Source organism: Semicossyphus pulcher, unplaced genomic scaffold (assembly GCF_022749685.1).
Source record: "Semicossyphus pulcher isolate SPU_LCO1_2020_fin unplaced genomic scaffold, fSemPul1.0.p SCAF_9, whole genome shotgun sequence".
NCBI lineage: Eukaryota > Metazoa > Chordata > Actinopteri > Labriformes > Labridae > Semicossyphus > Semicossyphus pulcher.
The window spans coordinates 21506440-21530074 of record NW_027211770.1 but is presented as its reverse complement, the minus strand read 5'-3'; the positions used below and the strand labels follow the sequence as shown (position 1 = coordinate 21530074).

The following is a 23635-nucleotide window of genomic DNA, read 5'->3' as shown; positions in this document are numbered from 1 at the left end:
TGTTCCCAGCACTGGTGCAACACCACTTTAGTGGCTTGTTGTTCCTCATGTCCTTTGAGGTTAGCCCAGTAGCTGGTCATTAACAGCTTCGTTCTAATAAATAGTGGCATCTGTCGCACCAGTATGAGCAGGGCTGGGGTTTACTTACTGTTTGAAGAACGCTGTACAGCTTGTACTTGCGTCTAATTGAGCCTTTTCAACCAAGTTTTTAGGGCTTAACCATTGCATACACTATTATACAATACACTGCTTTTCAATTTAAATGTATGAATGCAAGCAGAAGAATTTAATCAGTACAAAATTATATATGATTAATTACTAATATTAGGGCCTTTATGACTGACAGAAATAGTTTTTATTTATTGCACATGCTTCCATGGATTATATTTGTATTTTATTGTCAGTGTCCCCTCCACCTGCCGCATACTGTACTGCACTCGGTTTGCAGCTCAACCCCAGTTCAGCACAGTCACTTGCCAGCACCGAGCACCATGAATTATAGATGAGGAACACTTGCAGGGATGAGTAATGCTGCCTCAGTGCACGTACCCATGGTAAGAGGAGGGGGAGATGGGGGGAGACAGGCAACGACACAGAACAAGGAAGAGATATAAAAAGTTTACATAAGAGGACAGACCCAGAGGAAGGTTAAAAAAAAGAGAAGAGGCTTGTGGCTGGGCAGATATGTACTCCTGTGGGAGGAGAGCAGAAATGCTGACTGTACGCTTAGAAACAGTACCCCCCTCCCTAACCCTCTATTCAGAGCAATGTGATGCAGCAGGATAGTTCAGCAGCATCCTTACACATCAAAGATCCACCAAGCAAATACAAACATTTATTTTCCCTTTTTCAGACAAAACTACTTCCAACATGAAGCACAATGCCTGCCTGCCTGCCTGCCTGACTGACTGCCTCTCTGCAGCGCCAGATTCTTCTTTGTTTCCAAAGACACTGGCAGACAGAAATAGACTCTTAGGTGTCTGCTGCCATAAATCGCTGCTGTCTGCCAACCAGCCAGCCGGGCCCGCCTGGCAGCTCCAGTCACCCTCCCTCCACTCCTCCTTTCTCTCCTCTCCCTCTAATGGATCCATATATCCTCACGTCAGGCTGTGGATACTGATCTGTGCCTGTCAATACGTTTTCTCCGTGTTAATTTTCTGCTTGGATGTATGTCGTGGTTGCTAGTTTGACAGAGTCTGAGTGTTGTTTTCCTCCTGCCGGCATGTGTTTCTCTCTCTCCTTCTTTGTGTTGTTGTCAGGTCCTCCACTCTGTCCCTCCCTCTCACTGCCTCCATTACTTTTATAGCACTTTATTCTCCGTTGTGTCCAATTTTGCAGAACTGGAATGTACCAAAACCACATCAAGGACACCAACAACAACTGCAACAAAAGCCGCCTCTGTGATTACAAGGTAAGATTCCTGTTTCATGCTGCTGACATGAAACACATTATATACCTCTATTTATTTGAATGTTTACAATCTATAGGCAAAGAAATTCTGTTCTGTTGTGTTCCATGTGACTTCTGTGTGTTTGTGTGTTACAGGACAAGCTTATCCAGGCTATTAAAAGAATCAAGCACGAGCTAGATGAGTGCAGAGAAGCAGAGAGAGAGACGTATATAGAGGCAGTGGAAGTAGAGGTATTATTGCTGCATTATTAATGCTTATCTTTTGCAGAAATACACTCTTTTCAAACACAGTATTTATAACTATTCTACCAGCCACAAGGCCGAATTGATTATTGTCCATTCTTTCCTTTTCCCCGTCTCTCAGACCAGCTTTGATGCCCTGGAACGAGAAATCCAAGCCGAGTTTCAGAACCTCCATCGCTTCCTGGATGAGGAGGAGAACAGGGACCTGGAGCGGCTGAACAGGGAGAGACAGAAACAAGTGAAGCAGCTGAAGGAAAGAGAGAAGAAAATAATAGAGCAAGGGCGAGACCTGGACAGAGCGATCACAGTGCTCAACGGCAAACTGGCCGAGGAGGACAGCCCCAAACTGCTCAAAGTGAGGAAGTGTTTTTACCAAAGAAGAAGAAATAAACATAGGAAGGTTAAATCTGAGAAACACTGAAGTTTGGATTGAACAAACTGTAGCCATGCAGAGCTGGGCTGTGGTTTAAGGGATGATATAAATTTGGAGGGTGAGCTAATGTTACAGCGTGAACAAAGGAGGGGTGGAAAATAGTTGGACCTCTTCCATAAACGATCTAGAAGCTTCTTTGCACCTGGGGTTTATTCAGGGTCATTGTAGCGCAACACCGGGCCTGGGACAAAACTTAACTTACCTTCCTTGTGACTTCTCAAAATAAATGTCTTTAATTGTTCCTCCTGGCCTCCTTAAAGCTGCTGGGAAACAACCCATTCCCTGAGCTGCAGTGCGACCCTGTTAGCTGTTCTCCTCCTCTACTTCCGCACTCATTTGATCAATTAGAGACATTGATTGGCTAAACAGTCGACTTCCCCTGTTTGCAGGTCAAAATCAATTTCTCATTTAAAAGTGAAAGGACAAAAGGCAGTCGACGCTTTAGTCAGCAAACAGGAATGGGCAGCGTGAGGCAACCTGATGCGACAGCTTGTACAAACGTTTTAAAGTGCTGGACTTTATTGTTTTAAGCAACAAAGTAAAGCTGAACTGTTTCTCTCATTGCAGGAAATTCAAGACCTCGTAAAAAGGCAAGTTTAAATCAAACTCTTTTTATTGCTGTTTTTCCCGACATCATTAATCTTAGTGCATGCATGCTTGGAATCCGTTTCCATAATCCTCACTGTCTAACAGGGCGACACTTAACCATTCATCATCACATCTGCTCCTCTTCACCTTTGTCCATGCAGGTCTCAGGTCAGCTTTGTTCTCCCGGCGGAGGTGGACACTGAGGTGCGCTCCGGTCAGTTTGTCGGGCCCATTCAGTACAGGATATGGAAGCACATGAAAAGCTGCCTTTACCCAAGTAGGATCACATACTGTATATCAATTATTGCAACACACGTATCACAAAAAATCCCCTTACGTTAATTCTGTTTTTCTACAGATATTACATCAGTGATCTTTGACCCCTACACAGCCCACCCTAATCTGTCCCTCTCCCAGTCCTGCACCTCCGTCTGGTACGACGACGACAAGGACACGCAGGATTGTGAAGCAAACCCGCGACGCTTCCACTATTACTACTGTGTGCTGGGCAGTCAGGGCTTCACCACAGGCCGGCACTACTGGGAGGTGGAGGTGGCGCGTAAGACAGCGTGGAGGTTGGGCGTGGCACGAGAAGATGTCGAGAGAGGGGAGATGGCAGCTACGGGCACCTCCAGCGGCCTCTGGACCCTGGCCCTGAAAGGCGGGTCTGTCCTGGCCTGCACGGACCCGAAGCCCACCAAGGTCAACGTATCCGTCCGACTCAACCGCATCGGTGTGTTCTTAGACTGTGAAAAGGAGGAGGTGGCTTTCTATAATGCTGTTACCATGGCGCCAATCTACACATTCACTATGGGAACAGTCATTGTTCCTCTGTTCCCCTTTTATAACCCATGTGACAGTGATGATGGGCAGAACACAGCAGCACTAAAGATCTTTAACCCTTCGCTATGATCACAGTCTGTTTCCACCAGCTTCAAGAATTGTCAATTGGATACAAATTTTACACGAGTAGAATGATCTTTACATTTAGAGCTGACAGGATACACAATTAACCAGGACATAAATTGAACTACTTTGATCAAATAATGCTTTGGGGTAATTTTTCATGCAGAAATGCCAAATGTTTGCTGTTTCCAGCTTCTCCAGTTTGAAGTTTTACTGCTTTTCTTTTGTCTTATGTGACAATAAACAGAATATTTTTGGCTTTGAAATTGTTTTTTTGGACAAAAAAAGCCATATGAACACCATCATCTAGGATTTTTGGGAAATTTTGAAGGGCATTTTTCACTACTTTCTAAAATTTCATATTCAAAACAATTAATTTAAAAAACAACTGAAAGATTTACCAATAATGAAAATAATAATTGGTTGCAGCCTTTATATTAAACACATGAAACTTATATTAAACACATAAAACTGGAGTGTTTAACAAACTCCACATTAAAGGATTTAAAATTTAAGCTTTTAGCTGGTAAGGAAACAGACTGAAAGTAACACTGATGCCTCAATATGACCTACAAAAGCAAAACAGACCATCAGCGACATGATTGATTATTTCTATATAGTTATTTTTAATGCCTGAAACAGCTGATGGGGGGTAGATGTCAGACAAAGTGATTAACTGCACGCTGCCTTTGTTTACATTTTCCAGGGCAAAAATTTAAAATGAGTGATTGGTACGACTGTTAAAGAAAGCAGGATGAGACTTTATGTTAAAAACCATCACTTAAACATGTACAGGACTAAATCAGCAAAGAGATGATAGGTACGGCTTTGTCCACAAGGGGCGCCAAAATCATCACAAATGAAAAGTACCTTACAGGAGCTTTAAAGATAATAAACATAGCTGTGAACAGCTAAAACAAAAATGTTTCTGTTTAAAATGTATATCTTCTGCTTGTTTTGAATCACTTGAATGCTTAAGAAGGCTGCCCACTGGTGCAGTGGTTAGCGCTGTCACCTCACAGCTACCAGGTTCCTAGTTCGAATCCCGGTTTGGGCGTAGGGGGCCTTTCTGTGTGGAGTTTGCATGTTCTCCCCGTGCATGCGTGGATTCCCTCCGGGGACTCCGGCTTTCTCTCACAGTCCAAAGACAATGCTCGTCAGGTTAATTGGTGAGTGTGAGTGTGAAAGGTTGTCCGTTTCTATGTGGCAGCTGTGATTGACTGGAAATCAGTCCAGGGTGTACCTCGCCTCTCGCCCAGTGACAGCTGGGATCGGCTCCAGCCCCACCGTGACCCTAAACAGGATAAGCGGTATAGAAAATGGATGGATGCTCAAGATAGATTCAAGCTTCAAGTCTTAATTGTCACTGTGCAAAATATTACAGTTAGCTACTTGTTTACACATAGTGTAAAATACAGTGATTTGTGATATATCTATATATGATATATATAGGACATTGAACATATGCTGTAAAATCTAAAGCTTTAAATTAATCTAGAGCAGAGCGAAGAGTTTAAGAAGCAAAGCACAGAGAAGGTTATAATCTGCAGCCAGCCGGGAGCTTCAGGGTGCAGCAGGTGTCAACAGCATTATGATTTTACCTTTAGCCTGTCTATAAATATCTCTGTTGTGCCTGCTCTGCTGTAATGTGCCCTGGCGAATTTATGGCAGCTCAAAACAGGGCAGTTGAATTAGTGGCACGCAGGCCCCGAGGGGTGAGAAAGTGGCGCGTGACACTCGGAACGAATGACGGCTGACATTGAGTGAGACGACTCGCCGAGATCGAACGGACAGCTCTGAGACGAAGGGAAAGAAAACAAGGACAACGGGACAGCAGATGTCATAATCGCTTGTTTATTCTTAGTATTCCTTTAGACATGAAATAAAGAAAGAAGTCTTTTCTTTACAAAACATCAGTGTGAAGTGTTGTGCAAAAAGGGAGTACAGAGAGAGAACATGTGGGACGTCACACCACACCCAGGCCAGGACAGCAGAAGTAAACAGAGAGAGATCAGGGCAGAGACAACTCACATAGTGCAACGAGTGCCAGTGGTAATAAAAACAGTGGTTTCTATTAGTGGCTTATCAGAGGTGGGTATGAAACCAGAAACCCTCCGGCACCAGTTAGATGTAATTATTTCAAATCCCAATAGGCCAAGCCGTCTTTGAGATGCTGGTAAACCAAAAGCTGCACACTGTCTGTCTGCCTCTTTCTCATCCATTTCCACTCTGAGTGGCTTGGTATTACAATCACTTACAATATACAGGAGTGGTGGTGCACGGAAATGCTGTTTCAGCAGTCTCTCAGCAAAAGCCTTTGTCATTCATCTGCTGCTATCATGAATTCACTCAGGTACTCCAAACTGTGCAGAAATGATCAATGAAAATGGAAACACCCTCACCTACACAAAGTCAGCTTCCTTATGCTACTCAGACTTTCATCATTTTAATACAATCTGTCACACTACACATTAGCATATCATAGGCCTGTCAGTGGTCTTACTTACTCTTCTGTAAAGTGTGCAAACAGCTTTCCACATCTGTGAATATACCCTACCTATCAAGACAAAGGAGCCACTAGGAGTGTCGGATAATGACAGAATACAGGCCAACTATCCAAAATAGGGTTTAGGCACTAAACAGACAGACAAGAGTCACTCAAATATCTCAAAGTTACAATATCTGTTACAATATGTTGTGGCTTTAAACACATTCACACTCATGACTTTGAACACAGCACTTGTTTTTCTTTACATTGCAGGACGAGTTAAGCAGGCACATGAATACCTTACTCACAACAGACAGGGGAAGCACACGTAAAGTACAGTTGTTCCACTCTGTACAAACTCGCTATGCATAGACTCGCATAAATCACAGTCATATATCATTCACACATCTGTGCGCTAAAGGAACACGCACTTAAAGACGGAAATACCAAACGCACAATGGCGGCGACATTAAAACATCACTCTTCCAGTCACACGCAACTTTAGGACGGTAAAAGCTTGCTTTCAGGACGTGTTGTCGGCATGCAGTCGATGATTTAAGTGACAGAGGTTAAACACTATAATACAACATGTAAATACTGTGAGCGATGCTGTGAGTATCATCAGGTTGGAACAGCGGATAATTGATCTAAAAATGTAGCCTTGATGAATTTTTACAATATTTGGTTCTTAAATTAGTTCAAGACGTTAGTGAATATTAGTTTATAGTCTATATTATGTGTATATTTTTATATATTTTGCATTTAAGGTTGGTGAGAAATTTAGTTTTTTATACAACCACCGTTCTGTACACTACAAACATTCAGCCTTCAAGGGGGTTAAACTGGCGTACACATGCAATATTTACAAGGCTGGAATGTGTGTGTCTGGATTGTGTGTCTGTGTGTTTCTAAAGATAAACTGCTTTGTGGTTCCTTCACAGATCCAGACAACAAATGAGGCATATTCAGTGTTGTACATTAGAATGCCTTCATCCACGTGTAACACATCTGACTGTATGGTACTGTTTGTGTGTTTGACATTGAGGCCACTTGATTTGGATTCATTTTTTGGTTAGTTTTAGTTTATTATATCAATTGAGCTAAGTATCAAATCTGACATCTAAACCTATCCTGTCCTATGGCTTTTAAAAATGCTCTTTTCGCCCGACTTTAATCTACTCGTAAGAAAAATCTATCAGTAAAGAAAGCTACCAAGAAAGGCCGGTTGGTCGTAACGGATCTACTATCTATTACAATTATCCTACATTTCACTGATTGTTTGTTGAATTTCATGGCTGACATTTTGTGCTTCTCTGCCAAATTAAACTACAGCTAAATGCTTTTTGTTGACTTGCACCAAACCCGGACTGCCATTCATTTTCCATACAGTCAATTAAACCATGAGGTAGAGCCATGCATTTTTTAACACCAAAAATGTATCTGCACACCTCAGCAGTACCATACAAGAGTTTCAGCTAATTTCCTAAAAGGTTCTTCACCTCGTGGCATAGACAAAGGCCTCATAGGAGTAATTTTGGAGCCATTAAACATGCTAGACATAAATGTTCTGCCAGATTTTAGAGGACCAAAGACGCAGTAATTGTTTTGTCATTGTTAACTTAACCAAATACTTAAAGGTGTGGGGGGGGGGGTCAGCTCTGTCTCTTTAAGAAACCCAGTCCCTACAAGCCCACTTTCTTCTGATTGGCCAACTTGGCGAGCAGAGCCATTGAGCAGAGTGGTGGAGTTCAAAGGCAGACTGAGCTGCTGGGTGGGCATGTCCTTTAACTGTGCCAGGGGCAGGAAGTTCTGTGTCTCGGGCAGATACCCAAATATAGAGTTCCTCCACTTTGTGACATCACAAAGTGAAGCATCTGGAGAAGACGTTTTAGCAGGGGATTATTCCAACATATTTTTACCTACAGATTTGAAAGTTCACCCACATTTAGTCTGGACATCCAACATTGTAACATTATATATATATGCCTTAAAATGTGAAACAGCATAATACCCCCTCTTTAATATAAATAAAGTCATGATTCAAATAGGTGTCAAAGGCCATGTACCTAAGTACTAAGGAAGTTAACATGATGGCCAACAAAAGGAGGAGTTCAAGTAGAGGAAACAAGGAATGATCAAGGAATGAATGACAGACAAAAGGAAGCTGGAAAGTAGACAAGAAAAAAAGGCAAGGATAACAAATTCTAACTACTTGAACTTTTCAGACACTTTTTCAGTCAGTATTTGACCTTTGGAAAGCCCAAAGTACAGCGGCTACATGGTGGTCCTGTTAAGTGCCCGGAGCTGCAGCTGAAATGAGCTCCCTTTCAAACTGACGGAGTAATGGGATTTTTATAGAGCCACCGGGAAATCCAGATCAAAGACTGTTAAAGTGGCTGATCTGGACTTCAGGGATCAGTCTGCAAAACACATTTTAATCATCTGAGATATCTACTGGGAGTCTGAATCTATATCTCAGAGACTATAAATAGTGGGGTTGGAATTATTATTGTCTGGAATCTAAAGTCAGAGGACAACAGTATAATGTCTACATTTCAGCTATGTACAAAATGCCCAAAGCAGAGTGTCTTTTGTGTGATCAGAAGGGCTTCATAATCTGTCCAATAAAAAGGACGTCATCAGGTATTTTAGTAGGTTTGAGATGACATTGGTTTGTAATTTCATGCAGTTCTGTTTGTTTTTTTCACATGCCAAAAGGGGAACAAGCCTGTGGTTAGCTGAAATCGATCTCTATTTACAGATTCTACATAGAAATGTTGAATCTGTAGGCAGGGACGTGGATTTTAGGGACGGCAGGTCTTATGGTTTCCGTTTGTAGTATGCTTGTAGTCCGAGTAATATTGGCCAATCACGTATCAGCAGGCTGCGGCGTATGCAGGAAAAACAGTCCGCGTGGAGAGCAAAAGCAGGCGCCGTAATGACATCCCGGCTCCCATCGGCGGTCATGTGACAACGATTTAGCTTCTTATTAATCTCTATAAACAGACATCCGCAGCAAGTTCAGCTAATAATCCGTCCTAGATCTAAAATTCAACTTGAGATAAATTCACTTGACGCTGTGTCAGCGTTTAGATTTCCCAACTTCCTCGAATGTATGAGGAATGATCGATCCGACCTCTGTTCAACAAACAACAAAAGTTGTTTTCTTCTCCTCTTGAGGACAGACCTGACAATGAGTAAATTACAGTTACAGTGAATTACAAGTAAATCACAAGAAAATTGGTTTCATTTTGAGGATCATACCGCAGTAGTAAGCCAGAGTGAAGCCTCTATGTAACTGACTATTTACAGTGAAACTGAGACTCACCAGAAACAGATGAACGGGCGCTCCTCCGGGGGATTAAATTAACTCTAAAATGACACTCTTTATTTTGCTGACATAGGCTATCTACAATGCAGCGCACAGAAAAAGAAGTCTATCGCTAATCGCTGGTTAAACTGGACACGCCCGCAATGTTCACCATTGTCCCCAGAGGCTATACCGTCTCAGACGATAGCCGATGGGTTCCGAGATTGGCTAAGGTCGAATAAGCAATAGTAGTATGCTCTAGTTTAAATGCTGTAAACCTTTCTGGCTACCTGTTGTGATTTTAAAAAAGACCTTATTTTGAGTTATTATTCTAATTGTAAACTCTGCAAAGGATTTCATTTGCAGTCTGACAGTTTTAAAGTGAAATTACCAAAAATGAGGCTGCAAGGTGTTTAACAATTAACAAGCCACATTTGTTGTGTGAAGTTTTTCAGAGTTAGAAAGTCTCAAAGGTTATGACTGTGTTAGTTATAGACAAGTTTGATGTTGTTATCAAGGTAATATTGTGTTCAGGCATTACACATGTTAAATCAGAGTCCCAGCTGGCCCCAGTTTCAGTGGTTTCTTCATCATTTGGTTGGGGTGATCGATTGTCTACAGTGGTGGTATATGGAGAAATTTTGTGGGGCTTCCCTAGGATTTTTGCAGGGGCAGGTTTCAGGTGGTGGTGGTGGTAGTAGCCGAATCCTCAGCCACAGTGCCGTCTTTGCTGGCCTCCAGAGCGGCGCCACTGGATTTCAGCTCCACCTCCGGGGTTTTAGGGGGGGCTGCTTTAGGAGCCGAGCTGCTGATAATATCAGCGTGATCCGGGCTTGGTTTGGAATCCGGGCCGGGCTCGGGGGTACCGTTGGTGATGGGTTCTGGTGTGGTTGGTTTGGAGGGCTCAGGGGTTGGAGTCAGGGCACTCTTACTTTCGGGTGTTGGAGACAGGGCGCTCTTACTTTCGGGTGATGGAGACAGGGCGCTCTTACTTTCGGGTGATGGAGACAGGGCGCTCTTACTCTCAGGTGTGGGGGTCAGGGCGCTCTTACTCTCAGGCGTTGGAGTGGGGGATTTAGGAGTAGCTGGTTTAGGCTCCGGGCTCGGGCTGGGTGCAGGCTTTGGATCAGCTGGACTCAGACCAGCCTTGGGCTCGGGGCTCGGGGTTGGGCTAAGCTTAACTTCTGCCTGTTTGGGCAAATCCAACTTCGCCTCCACTGGGGGATCAGGGGTTTTCTTGCTCTCAGGTGCAGGGGAGGTTTTAGTTTCAGCTACGGGACTGGACTTAATTTCCAAAGCCGGTGGAGCGCTTGGCTTGGACTCAGCAGCAGGTGGTGGACTTGTTTTGGTTTCAGGGGCAGCAGAGATGGTCACAGCCACAGACTCAGAGGTTGGATCAGGGACATCAGTATCAGTGTCCAGTGGGAGGGCCGTGTTAAAGCCAACGCCAGAGTCGCTGGTCTCAAGATTACCGCCCCCGACCTCTTTAGAGGAAACCTCCAGACCCTGAAATCAAACAGACAACAAGGTAAGGTTAACATCTTTCAACAAGACAAATCAAAGGGCTTTACCAAAGACAAAAAAAAGGATTAGGACAAGATAAAACAGATACAAGGCAATAGAAAGGGGGCATATGGACAGGAATAATTCAGTAAAATAAAGTGGGAAATAAAAACAAGTGAAAACGGAATAAAACAGGAAAACTGAAGTCACAGCGCAGCTCCAGTGCAGGATTGAAAGGTCCAAAATGTAGTTTCATGGCAAACAGAAAGGTTGTAAGCCTTGATTCAAAGAACTAAAAGTTGGAGAAGACCTCAGGTTTTCTGGGAAAACCGAATGCTTCCTCTCCACGTTTAGTGGAGGGACAGGAAGAGTTTTTCCCAGAAGACCTGAGAGGTCTGGACGGTTCATAATATAGCAGCAGGTCAGAGATGTATAAAACCACATTCAGGGCATAATAAACCAATAGAAATGTTATAAAATCAAGTCGTTGTCACACAGGGAGCCACTGCAAAGATCTGAGACCTGGACTGATGTGATCCACTTTGTTGATCTTAGTGCGGACTCTAGCAGCAGCGTTCTGAATAAGCTGCAGCTGTCTGAACGCAGAAAACAGCATAAAATGGAGACATTATTAAACCTCTCAAAGACTCAGTTTAACGAGAGGAGTATAAATTGTATCCTTACTTTGATGTCCACCTCAGTGCTCTGAGATTTCTCCGTGTTGTCTGCCTGGGAGTGCTTGGACTCCTCACTGAGTTTGGTGATGTTCTTCACCACCTGTATACAAAAGAGACAAGGTAATTCACTATATTAGGAAACACATGATCATCATTATCACAGTCACATTGTCAGAAGTTTATTTGTCCCTCTGACCTGTCTGAAGGCCTCCCCCTCGTCCTCTTTGCCAGCGTTCTGGGCGATCTTCTCCAAGGCCGCAGCCCGCTTGGCCCTCTTCTTCACTTTGAACAGGCAGGACAGCAGACAGACGAGCAGCAGGAAAACCAGCAAGCCCAACAGGGCGATGATGGCCACATACAGGGACTCTAGCTTGTAGGCTTCATTGCGGTATGGTGGGAAAAGAAGAGAGAAGAACAGAAGTGGGAGAGTAAATAACTCAAATGACCTTTCATTGACGTGTTGAAATTCCAGTGCATGAATAGAGAAGCAAAAGAAAGAGATTATTCTTTCATTTTATCCATTATCCACATTATATATCTGCAGAAATAAAACACAATAGTTTAGCCCATTTTTCAATCTTTCCCATTCTTACGTTCCACGTCCAGGTGGATCTTGGACACATTGAACTCCAGTACGTCTTTAATCTGGAACACGCCGGCATCTGAACCTCTGACCTCCTCCAGTACAACCCAATTGCCCTCCAAAAAGAGACGGTCGTTCCATCTCAGATCCTCTCGGGCCTACAATGAAAAGACATTTATTCATTTATACTCTAAATACATATATATATATATATATATATACATAACATTAATGCATCATGTAATACAAAACAACCAGCTATAAAATACTTTAATTTTGAAGTTAACTAAATAACACGCTGGAAAAAAGGTGGGTCATGTCCCTTTGCAGCATTTGTCTGCCATTAAATTTGTATGGCTTTCACCTCTTACACATATGAAAGCTGCAAAACTGTGTGTATTTGTTGTAAAATGTACAAATTCTGTTTGGCCTAATGTATGTTTGTGTAGTTTGTTGACATGTTTACCAACACCCGTATAGATTTAAATAATACCCTATTAAAAATTGGACCCTATCCTTTTTAGACCTCATATACATAAAGCTGTCAACAGCTCGGATTAATGGTGCCGATGAGAAAGTATTAAATGCCTGGAAAAGTACAGCTGAGGCATCTATGTAAGGTCAATATTCACCCCATCCCCCCTTTAATTATAACAATAATTATTGTATATGTATATATATACACACACACACATATATATATATATAGTTATTATTATTTGTTTTTATTATGTATTTATTTATGTGTGGATGTATATATGCATTTATATAATAATAATAATAATATAATAATTATTATTTTTATTGTTATTATTATTGTATGCATTTTCATTTATTATTATAATTTCTCTTTTGTCTGTATTACTTTTGGTAATTCATATTTATTTTAATTTAATTAATTTACTCTATTTTTTTTATAATATTATTTTTATTTTATTATTATTTTTTATTATTTTATTATTATTTGTAGGTCATCGGCCCTTTGTATGTATATTTACTGAAGTATGCCAACACCATCTTTCTTCCACCATCTTATATTTCATAGTCACGGCATGTCCTCTTTCGTATGTTTTGTTGAATAACAATAAAAATTGGATCACCAAAAAAAAAAATTTAAATAATACCATAGTGTGTATTTTTGAAAATGGGATATTATATTGTAAATAACTCCAAAATATTCCTAATATGTGGTGCTAAACATATAGAATATAGAGCACAGTGGAAGTAGCTGAGATGATAAACCAACAAGATCATGTTGCATCTTTTCTTGCATTTAATTTACCTAACAGATTAGGTCTAAACAGCGTACATCACATCAAATATGAGGGTTACTGCGGTGTGAAACAGAGCTGTTTCCCCGACAGGTTAATGTCATACATAAGTCTTTAGATTTGTAGGATGTAAGATTGCAATAAAACACTGCAGGAAACCCTGATGTATGTTTTATTGCTGAATATGAAACCTCTCATTAACCGGCTATAATATATGTTCATACACACATGCGTAAACTCTTTCAATATATAAACTGAACATCTTTCATATCCACACATTTTGGGATAATACGTTTTAACTAACCAATAAAAGAAATGGAGGAATCCAATTATACTGTCAGTAACAGTAATATCACCACCTTTGTTATAATGGCGATTTGAAGATTTTTTAAATATATTTTTTTCTTTCACTGCTGTAAAATACAGAACAGAAGATGTGAATGGTTCCAGTTACACTTGTGAATTCTCCCTTATCCAGCAGCAGAAGGGGCGTGGGGTCACTCAGGGGGGTGTAGTACAGGCGGACCAAGGAGCTGTTGAGGATCAGGTCGATCTTCATTTTTTTAGCGTACGGCAGGGTCAAAAAGTTTTGGCGCTCTGAGACACACAGAGAGAGAGAGAGGGAGGAGAAGGGAAGACATGGTATAAATACATGGCCGCTCTGCGTACAGGCTCGTGGATCATCTAAAATGCATTAGCCTGCTGAAGCCCATTAACGTTCGAGTCTTTAAAAAGCCATTATGACAGACAAGAGGAGCGTTATCACCTGAGAGGAAACAACAACAACATCCTGATGGAAGGTGCAGGCCGTTTAAAAACGGGTCAAGCACAGGAGGGAGGAAAAAGTTCATGATCAGTCTTCATTTGTGCTCTCACCTATGACATTGAGACAGACTTTCCTTTGGATGTCACCTCTGGCATCCCTGACGGTGTAGCTGCCTTCGTCTGCACCTGTGACGGCGCTGAGGGTGACGTAGCGCTCGCTGACGCTGATACGACCCTGGTAGCTGTCTCTGGACAACCCTGTGCTGGTCTGCAGCACCAGAGCCGGTCTGCAGGAGAGAAAGTCAAAGAGGGAGAACCTTTTTCAACCTTTTCATGGTACATCTGAGACACCCTGTCGCACTGCATTGCATCATGGGAGGAAAATGTCATTACAGATTCTCTTGGGTTAAAATATCTGTGTAATTTTAGTGACTCTACCTCGATGTCTGGTTGGCCTCCACAAAGCTGGGCTTGTACTCCAGCGTGATGGGCGGAGTCACACCCGACACTGGGATATTGTAGTCGTCTCCATATTTCATGAGCTGCTCGTTGGAGCAATCTAGGAGGTAAAAGCAGGGCGGTAAATGGTTTGTCCTCGAGTAAAAGGAAGCAACAAGGTTAATTACAGTGGGCAGGATATGGCCTGACATTTCAGTAGGAAGGAGTGAAGAAACAGATTTATTTGCTTTGGGTGATTTTCTACAAAATTAAAGAAATAGAGTGAGAGAAAGGACAGATGGGGTGAAGGAGCGAGGAGGGGTAAGGAAGAGGAAATGGCGTGACAGATGTGACGACAAATTGCAGAGAAAGGAGCAGTGATCCAAAAATATCAGAGGAGCTGAAATGAAAGGGTAGGAACAAATGAAACAGAAGGAAAGACAGTAAAGACAAGATGAAGACGGGAAAATGGCATGAGGGAAGGAGAGAGGAGTGGGTTAGTGGTTAAAAAGCTGCATAATTACTGCCTGGCAGCTCCAGCATGCGCACACACGCACCTCACAGCACATTACTGCCTCCATATGGTGCATCCTCACATATTGCTACTCTACAGTGGCCTTTATCCATGCTGGGTTTGAGCCCACTCCTCCCTCACTGTGTTTGATATGTGTTTTTGTGTTTGTGTGTCTAATCTCATCAGAATTATTCGTCAGGGTTCAGAGCCAACACGGCTGAAACTTGTAAAGCTCAGAGGACAAACAGGATGTGTAACTGAGAGGTTTATTCTGCTGCTGACTGCACGGTTAAAGCAGGAGAGATGGTGGCGCCTACACGGCCCTGACTCTGACTCCAGATCAGATGTAAGAGGCTTATTCCTCATCCTGAAAGTGTGGGGCTGATGTCAGTCAGTGGCAGAGGAAATGTTCACATCCTTTACGTAAGTGGCAGTCACAATTACATAATATTTAAACACTCTATTACAGGTGAAAGTCGAGCATTGCAACTATACATGTCATGATATTAAAAATCATATTATTAGGATGATAAACGTGAGAATTAAGTGCGACCATCACTATCATTGTACGTTAAGGAGAGGTTAACCTAACAGTTTCCATCCATCCATTATCTATACAGCTTATCCTGTTCAGGGTCGCAGGGGGGCTGGATCCGATCCCAGCTGTCATTGGGCGAGAGGCGGGGTACACCCTGGACTGATCACCAGTCAATCACAGGGCTGACACACAGAGACAGTAATCCCTCTACGCTCTCACCTACAGGCAATTTATAGTCACCAATGAACCTAACAAGCATGACTTTGGACTGTGGGAGGAAGCCGGAGTACCCGGAGGGAACCCACGCATGCACATGCAAACTCCCCACAGGAAGGCCCCCTCTCGTCCAAACCAGGGTTCAAGCTAGGATCCTGCTAGCTGTGAGGCGACAGCGCTACCCACTGTGCAACCCATAACAACATGTTGTATCTTATTAGATCCTCAAATGTTACATGTAACTTCAGCTGGAAAATAAAAGTAGTGATGTGACCACTCATGCCATTTATTAAAGAGGTTGCATTTGAAACTGTAGCTAAAAAGAAAGATGATCAATCCATTTGTCCATCCACAGAAAACAATAGGGAACATTAAAGGTACATTTTTCCTGTGTGCTTTAGTCCTTCATGATAAAAAACTAATTAGCTTTGAATGTTGAACCACTGCTCGGACAAAATAAAGAACTTACACCAGCAAAAGATTTTCACATCAATCACTTAGCGGCAGATGAACCGATGATGAACGTAATGGTTCGTTACATCCGTTTAAAAACTCATCACTGACGGTCATGGTTGAAGAAGTTTTGGATTGTACTTGATGGGATCATTCGTCAGGAGAAAAAAAATCTCTTTTTTGCTTTACAAGGCTTATAGAAAAGCATGAACACCACTTCTTCAAGGGTAATAACACAATTTAATTTATAGTTTATTATGCGGAAATTCCAATTCTGCCACTGAGAGTGTAACATGTCGACTGGCTGTGATTCATTCCTGATGTCTCATCCACTCATGTATCATCCGTTACCTCGGACTATCAGCTTGGTGTGTCTGACGTCGTCTTTCTTCTCAGGATTCCTCACGGTGTACACGCCCTCGTCTCCCTCGCCCACAGCGTCTATAATGAGGTGGCTGAGGTGGCGGTTGAGTTTGGCCCGACTGTTGACCACGATGCCGTCCCGCATCAGATCCACATCTGGCGACCGGTGGGCAGATCTGTTTTTAAACGTGACCTCCAGTGTGAGTGAGGGCAGCATGATGTGGAAGTCCTCCCCATGGAACAAGGTTATGGAGTGCTCATCGTCTGGATTATAAAATGGACAAAGAGAGGATGAAGGCATGAAAAAGAAGAGGGCAAGGAAAGTTCATAATTTATATTAAATGAGAGATGAAATCAGATTTTTATATTACACACGGGTACACTGAATCTTACCTTTTACAGGGTTGGAAAGAGCTGTGAACAAAGAAGAAAGAAAATATAAATGATCAGTCATATAATGAATATTTCTTTCCATCAGTTAAACTTTATTTTGCTAATAAAACAAATTGTATATCTTCCTGTAACACTTTTTCTCACATTCTTTAAGATTTCTTAACATATTTTCTAATTAAAAGTTCCAGCAACCTCAAGCTGACCCTAAACTATAAATAAAACAGTGTTTCTTGAGCAAAAAATACAGTGAAGCATGATCAAAGGATTGCATAAAAACTGCACACTTAAATTGGTAAAAAAACAAACATCATTTCCATATTTCAAATTCCCCCCTAGAAGAAACGGCATCGATGAGTTTTCTTATCATACCTGCTGAGAGCAGAAAGCTGAGTACGATCACCCTGACTGTCGCCATCTTGGCTGATTCTTCTAGAAAGAAACAAGGAAGCACAGAAAGTCAACATAAAGGGCAAATGTATGTTATTTCCTTTCATACCATCACTCTTTTTTACGTTATCTTTTGAACCAGTCGAGAGGGGTTATCGGAGGACGTGCAGGTGACAAATGTAGTTTGACCCAGTTGCCTTTTCACACTGCTGTATGACATCATCCCTGGATGATATCACCCTGTGATGAAGCATCCACCGAGGCTCATAAAATAAACCTCCCTCTCATTTGGAGACAAATTGTGGTTTAGTGTTTCCAAGATTTATCTTGCTGCTTTGCACTCCTCTCAAGCCAGCTTTTAATTTGAAGGGACAGTTTGGCTTTATACTAGGCATAACATGATTTAGAGTACTGTGACTGATGCTATTATTTTCTTTATTGGCTGAAATGCAATAACAACATTGTGGCTCACATTCAGATCACCATCCAAATGTAATCAATGTTCCTTAGATCCAGGGCTAATCTGTAACCGACGCTTTATTCTGAAGATCTCCTTGATACAGTGATGTCATTGCCATCCTCACTGTTTAAACCCTGATACAAATGCCCCCTTCACACCAAAATTAGCACGTTGACGCAGGTTTTTCAGACCCGCTTATAAATGTCGATTGTCTCTTTTCCCATTGCCAGGGGTATCAGACTCGGCGGCGACAAATTTGGAAGGATATTGGAGCGCTGCTCGGACGGAGACGGGCGGAATTTATAGCTGAGATGACGAGGATTTGCAGAAGTTACCGACGTAGCATAGCATCACGCCGGAAAGGTGGCAGAAATTAACGTTTCAACATGGGTTTTGTGTTCCCATCAATGCCGATTGGAGCCGAGGCGATAATTACTCAAGTCTCCAGCAAGTCATTGGACCCGGGTCTGAACGCCGAAAGCCGGGTGTTAGCGGGTGTTTTTTTGACCAGTGGGAAAGCGGCTAAAGATTCAAGGACATTAATCTGTTGAATCAGGCTCAAAAACATGCCTTAAAAAGTCTGTCATCGGGTAAGATTCAAACAGGAAACGTCCAGACAGAGAAAGGGAACGAGGAAAAATATAATTTCCACAAGAGTCTGTGAAGGCCTCTGAGAAGACTCCTGATTAATTGAGGGGATATTGATGAAGTGTGTGGCCTTCCACTGTGCTGACACATCAGAGGCGACATCAAGGGCTTGGAGCAAGAGAAACTTTCCTGTGGTTTTCCTTTACAAAGCCCAGGAGGGGAGCAGGAGGAAACACCTGCAGTGCTCACAGTCAGAGAGTGCAGCTTGCAGTCAAGGTTATCCATATGGCACAAAAAAAGAATGTACTTCATTATTCATATGCTGTATGCTTCAATATTCATAGAAAACAGTGAGCTTTACACTCACATACCTATGAGGCCTGCATTGTCCTTTTTCTATCCTGTGAATGTTCTTTAAGCTGCGTTAAGAATTCAATTGGGCGATCTAATCATACTTAACATCTAAAAAACCTCCCGAGAGCATCTGCAGAGAATCTCGCAGTCTCTGTAAATTCAATTTATCTACCATGGCTGGAGGATATTATTGGACTTGAGACATTAAAAACAATGTGTGGTTAACCTTCTGATGGGAAAGTCCGTGAATGCACAGTTTAAGATGGGCCATTTAGAAGATTCATGAGTCGAAGATAGTGTTGTAGAAAAGCCAAACACCAACAGGCATTTACGCCTTAAAGAGCCTCCACCCTTTTTAAGTGTATGTGCATGTTTACTACGGCCTCCTGGCTTTACATCACTGTCAGGGATTGTCTATTGATTATGTGCCTGATTTTAGACCCAGAATAATTCATGGATCTCAAGATAATTCATTCAAATCGTGGGGGATCTGAGAGAAGACTTGTTAGAAGCAGAAGGCCTGCATCTAGGTCTTACTTATTTTCCACAAGACCTTATGATGGTCTCTGAGAAGAACCATGGTAACCACAGCACTGAGGGGATTATGAGGATGTGAGACTGCCTTCTGCTACACTGAGGAAACACATTAAGAGAGTTTGTGCAAAAGAGATTTTGCTGCTGTTTCCATTAACAAAGCCCAGGAGGGGACTGGGAAGGAACACCTGCAGTGCTCACAGTCACACTTTGCAGCAGCTAATAAACACGCAGTAGCGATAAAAATGTCCCATTATAACAGAGGATGCATCATAAGACGACCTAATCCTGCTGGAAATAATAAAACACTAAGCCACTTTCAGACTGTGTATGTGCACTTCCTGTTTGTCTGCCACCTGTCTGTCTTTATAGTATGAACATATCTTTAAAGTGTAACTGCACAATTTTGGAAAATGCTCTAAGTGGGCAAGGGACAGCGAGGGGGCTGAGACGGGGGTGGGAGGGGGTCCGGCATCTCAGTGACGTCCCCTCCCCTGGCCAGCTAAAAATGGAGAGTGACACACGAGTCACAAGGCACAGAGCCACAGAGAGCTCTTTTGAGGTGGAGGACGTCTCTCCACCAGAGTCTCCGGAAGAGCACTTTGGTGTGGTGGAAGACCGTGGTGGTCCTGAGCCCTATCAGTTCGAGCCGTTGGCTCCAGCCCCACAAATGCCTGAAGCCGCAGCTTTCGGAGCCGAGGCAATGCAAGTGCGCACGCGCAGACCGCAGGTGCAGCCTGTTTAGCCAATTATTTCAGTTCTCGTTCTGAAAAGAGAATGGGCGCAGTCTCTGAGTGGTAATGTAACGTTAGCTAGACAGCTAATGTACAGTGTGCTAGAAAAATAGTGTAAACACTAATGAATGATGTGTCTCGATCAGGATATATTTGAAAATGAGCGCGGTTTCAATGACTCCCTATCAAAGATGGGGGCGGGGGGTGGGGGGATACCGGCGTTAAGATTCCTTTTTTATTTTCTTTATAAATGTCATGATGTAATTTGTCCCAAACGGTCGTGTCTACGTCACCATCGGCTGTCAAGTTCCAGGGCTGATTTAAAACAGTAGATGGCGCGTGGAGCCCAAAAACTGTATTGGTTGAGTCATTTCCAACCCACGAAATGCCAATTTTTATACATTTTCAATATTATAATTCATAAATTGAATATGTAATAATATATAATATAATTGAATATTAACACCAGCACTGATGTGTTTCATCACAGTACAGAAATATAATTTAGATTACAGCTCAAAAATCATGATTAAGTGTGCAGTTACTCTTTAAAGAGCAGACTTGTTTCTCTTAATATCTGATGAAAATGAACATTTCACAGTGTCATCATCCAACAACAAAAACCGCTGTTTCACAAGAGTTCTCATGGCAGCACACTCTGGGCAGAGAGCCTAAAAGCACCACTGATTTTATTGCATCTGAAACAAAATATGGAGCAAAGCTGCGTCACACAGAACTCTGTCTCTTGGCCATCAAACCTTTAGTGTCCTTTGCTACAGCCATCTATATAACTCAGATTACACTGTAATACTATTACTGCAATGCACATTCTTGTATTGAATATTTTGTACTTTCTTCTAGGGTTTCAAACCCTAATTCCAGACCACTGCATCGTGCTCCGATTATAATTTACAACTAAAACAGTGACTGTTGACCCCTGCAGCAGAAAGCATTTAATTAATTCAGGGTGCAGGTTTGGTTGGCTCTGAAGAAAGAGAAAAGTGTCCATCTGCTTGTCACAGCAGGCCTCGTGGAGAAACCTCAGCCAATCTGGTGTTTCTAAGCAAGATCTGTGATGCAAGAACTCTCCTTCTTTTTATTGCAATTTTAAGCATTTAAGGCCCAAACGTCAAGGTCGTCCTCACTGAGCACAAACATGCAACAACATGAGAGCACGTGCAATAAGCTAAAACCTCTCACACACTGTCCTTTGGGCTGTAAAGCATGCATACAGGCGAATATGCCATCTGCTGTCCTTCCCTGACTCTCTCTCGCTTCACTCGGCATTTGTTTCACCTCAGTTGGATTCTCCACTCTTTCTTCCCTTTTCTCGCTCATGTCACCATCATCACATCTTTAAGTGTTACTTTCTACCACCATCGCAACCCTTTCCTTAACTTTTCTCTGTTTGACAGGTCAGTGTCATGTCTCGCTTTCTTTCCACCACATTTCATCTCCTCAGCATGACTCCTCTCACCCCTGACTCCTCCGCTCCCTATCTCAGGGCATCACTCTCATTTCCCCCTTTTCTCTTCATTTCTCTCTCTCTTTTTTACATCAAGTCTCTTTCATCCTCTCCTCCTCCTTATCTTACATAATCCAAGCCAGTGCATCCCACTCTGAAATCAAAGCCTGCTCCTGTGTTGCTTCTAACTCCGAACTCCCTTCTTACTGGAAGGACAGACGGGTCTTTGTCCGCTGGGTTTAAAGAGGCGGAAATGCCTTCAATGACTGCAGATGTGGGGACCTCACAAAGCAACCTCTGTGTCTTTACCCTTCATCATTTCTCTTTCATTTTCACTATAGTCGCTGCACAAGTGATGAGGAGAAATAGCTCTACCCCTAAAGTCCCTCTGAGGATGAGGAGGCATGCTAGAAGTGCAGCTCAGGCGCACGTTTACAGGCGCACATGCACATGCTGTACCGTCCTCACAGCACCAGACATTCATAAAACATGAGGCAGCAAAAAGAAAAAAAAAAGAGGATTGCTGCACACATGGGAGGGTGGCTGAATGTTTACTTTAGGTGCACCACTCATGAACAAATACGGGGTTTCCATTTGCTGATATGAGGGGCGTGCACAACTCAAAAACTTCCCCTCTGCTGATCCCAAATATCCAAACTGGCAACCTCTGCACCACTACAGCTCACATCATGTTGCAGAAGAAGATGGTGCAGAGAAAAAAATTACTCAAACAGCCTGAAGATCTCGTCTAGACAAAATCCAAATATATAATTCCTAAAGTTTATCTTTGATATAAAGCCTGCAGCACCTGACAACCTATTTTCCTCCAAAGCCAGCTGCAGTGAACTAAAGGATAAGACAGGTTTCCACCATATTGCATGCACCTGTCAGGTCCATTACAATCAGTGGACACTATAGACAAGCGGGAGGAGAGGGATGGTGGAGCTGTGTGAAGCATTGACAATCACACGTTGAGCGAAGACGATGCGGGAATAATGCGTGCTAAGAGTGATATTCCAATACAGCCATTGCCATCCTGTCCCTCTAGGCCTTGATGCAGCTCTGGCCACAGACTGTGAGCAGCAAACTGCAGGCGGAGGCAACACAGCCAGAGAGCCTGCAGGCTGGAGCATCCTCTCACATAATGGATGCTATTAAGCTTTTAAGTGTGCCGAACATTTAGCCTATGACTGCCTTATCTGCAGAGAGGGTTGCTTAAGGTGAATGAGATATGGGTATCATTTCCTTATGATTATAATGCCAGGAGAGATAATACTTTGGTGTTTTAATGATTTCAATTAAGGTGGACCTATGATCCACTTAGGCTGACCTTATTTCTGTAATTCAAGATGTTTAAAAAGGCACTTAGAGCATCTGACATCATCTCGCCTCCTTCAAAATAAAACTGCATTATATTTCTGAGCACCTGAATCCCACCAGGAGGCTGAGAAATTAACCTATGAGGGCGAAGCCGGCTCCATCCCGGGACTGTTCACTCAGTAATCATATTTTTACACCTTCCCTGGTTTACAGTATTAAGTATAACTCGTAATAAACCTCCCACATCCAAGTCTGATCAGTCACCTCCGGGCCGGGACAGCCGATAACAGCATCAACCAAAAAACTGCAGAATTTAACCCGTCACGCACCAGTCACATGTACAACACACGTCCGCACATGCATGTTAGGAAAAACACAGCACATCAGCAGCTCAGCTTACCTTGAATCGTCCGGATGGAGTCAGCGGAGACGTCCGGATGCCTTCAGAGGTGAAAATCAGTGTGTATGCTGCTGGTTTCCTCCCTCGTCGTCTCCCTCCCTAACAGCCTCGCCCCCCTCAAGAGCTGCACTTCACGACTCGGGCTCAACATTTGGAAGATGTTCAGAATATGTCGGACTCTGCTGCTCGCTCTCGGAGACACTCGACTTCTGTCGGGAAACACCGACCGCCCCCCTCGCCCCCTGAAAAGACACCTATGTGTGGTCACCTGACAGTGGGGAGGGGGTTATTGAATGTTACA

General features: G+C 42.8%; 2 protein-coding genes across 5 annotated transcripts; one reads left to right on the top strand and one right to left on the bottom strand.

Annotated features, from left to right (window-relative positions):
- The first annotated feature begins 1045 nt into the window (after positions 1–1045).
- LOC138584388 (zinc-binding protein A33) lies at positions 1046–4480 on the top strand. Of its 4 annotated transcripts, none has more exons than XM_069656606.1 (7): positions 1046–1167; positions 1339–1411; positions 1546–1641; positions 1775–2008; positions 2654–2676; positions 2836–2951; positions 3033–4480. In XM_069656606.1, exons 2-7 carry the CDS (start codon positions 1346–1348, stop codon positions 3584–3586), a joined length of 1089 nt encoding a protein of 362 aa, XP_069512707.1. In that variant the 5' UTR covers positions 1046–1167; positions 1339–1345; the 3' UTR covers positions 3587–4480. The 4 variants fall into 4 exon arrangements, with proteins under 4 accessions (XP_069512707.1, XP_069512706.1, XP_069512705.1 ...); XM_069656605.1 differs by having other exon boundaries at positions 1260–1411; XM_069656607.1 differs by having other exon boundaries at positions 1053–1129.
- A 938-nt stretch (positions 4481–5418) lies between these two features.
- On the bottom strand, positions 5419–23535 carry LOC138583924 (uncharacterized). The gene is made up of 11 exons (XM_069655990.1): positions 23335–23535; positions 17462–17521; positions 17093–17113; positions 16688–16963; positions 14616–14736; positions 14289–14464; positions 13867–14009; positions 12152–12299; positions 11755–11936; positions 11566–11658; positions 5419–10884 (listed from the first exon to the last, which is right to left on the bottom strand). Exons 2-11 carry the CDS (start codon positions 17505–17507, stop codon positions 10057–10059), a joined length of 2034 nt encoding a protein of 677 aa, XP_069512091.1. The 5' UTR covers positions 17508–17521; positions 23335–23535; the 3' UTR covers positions 5419–10056.
- Between the last annotated feature and the right edge of the window lie 100 nt (positions 23536–23635).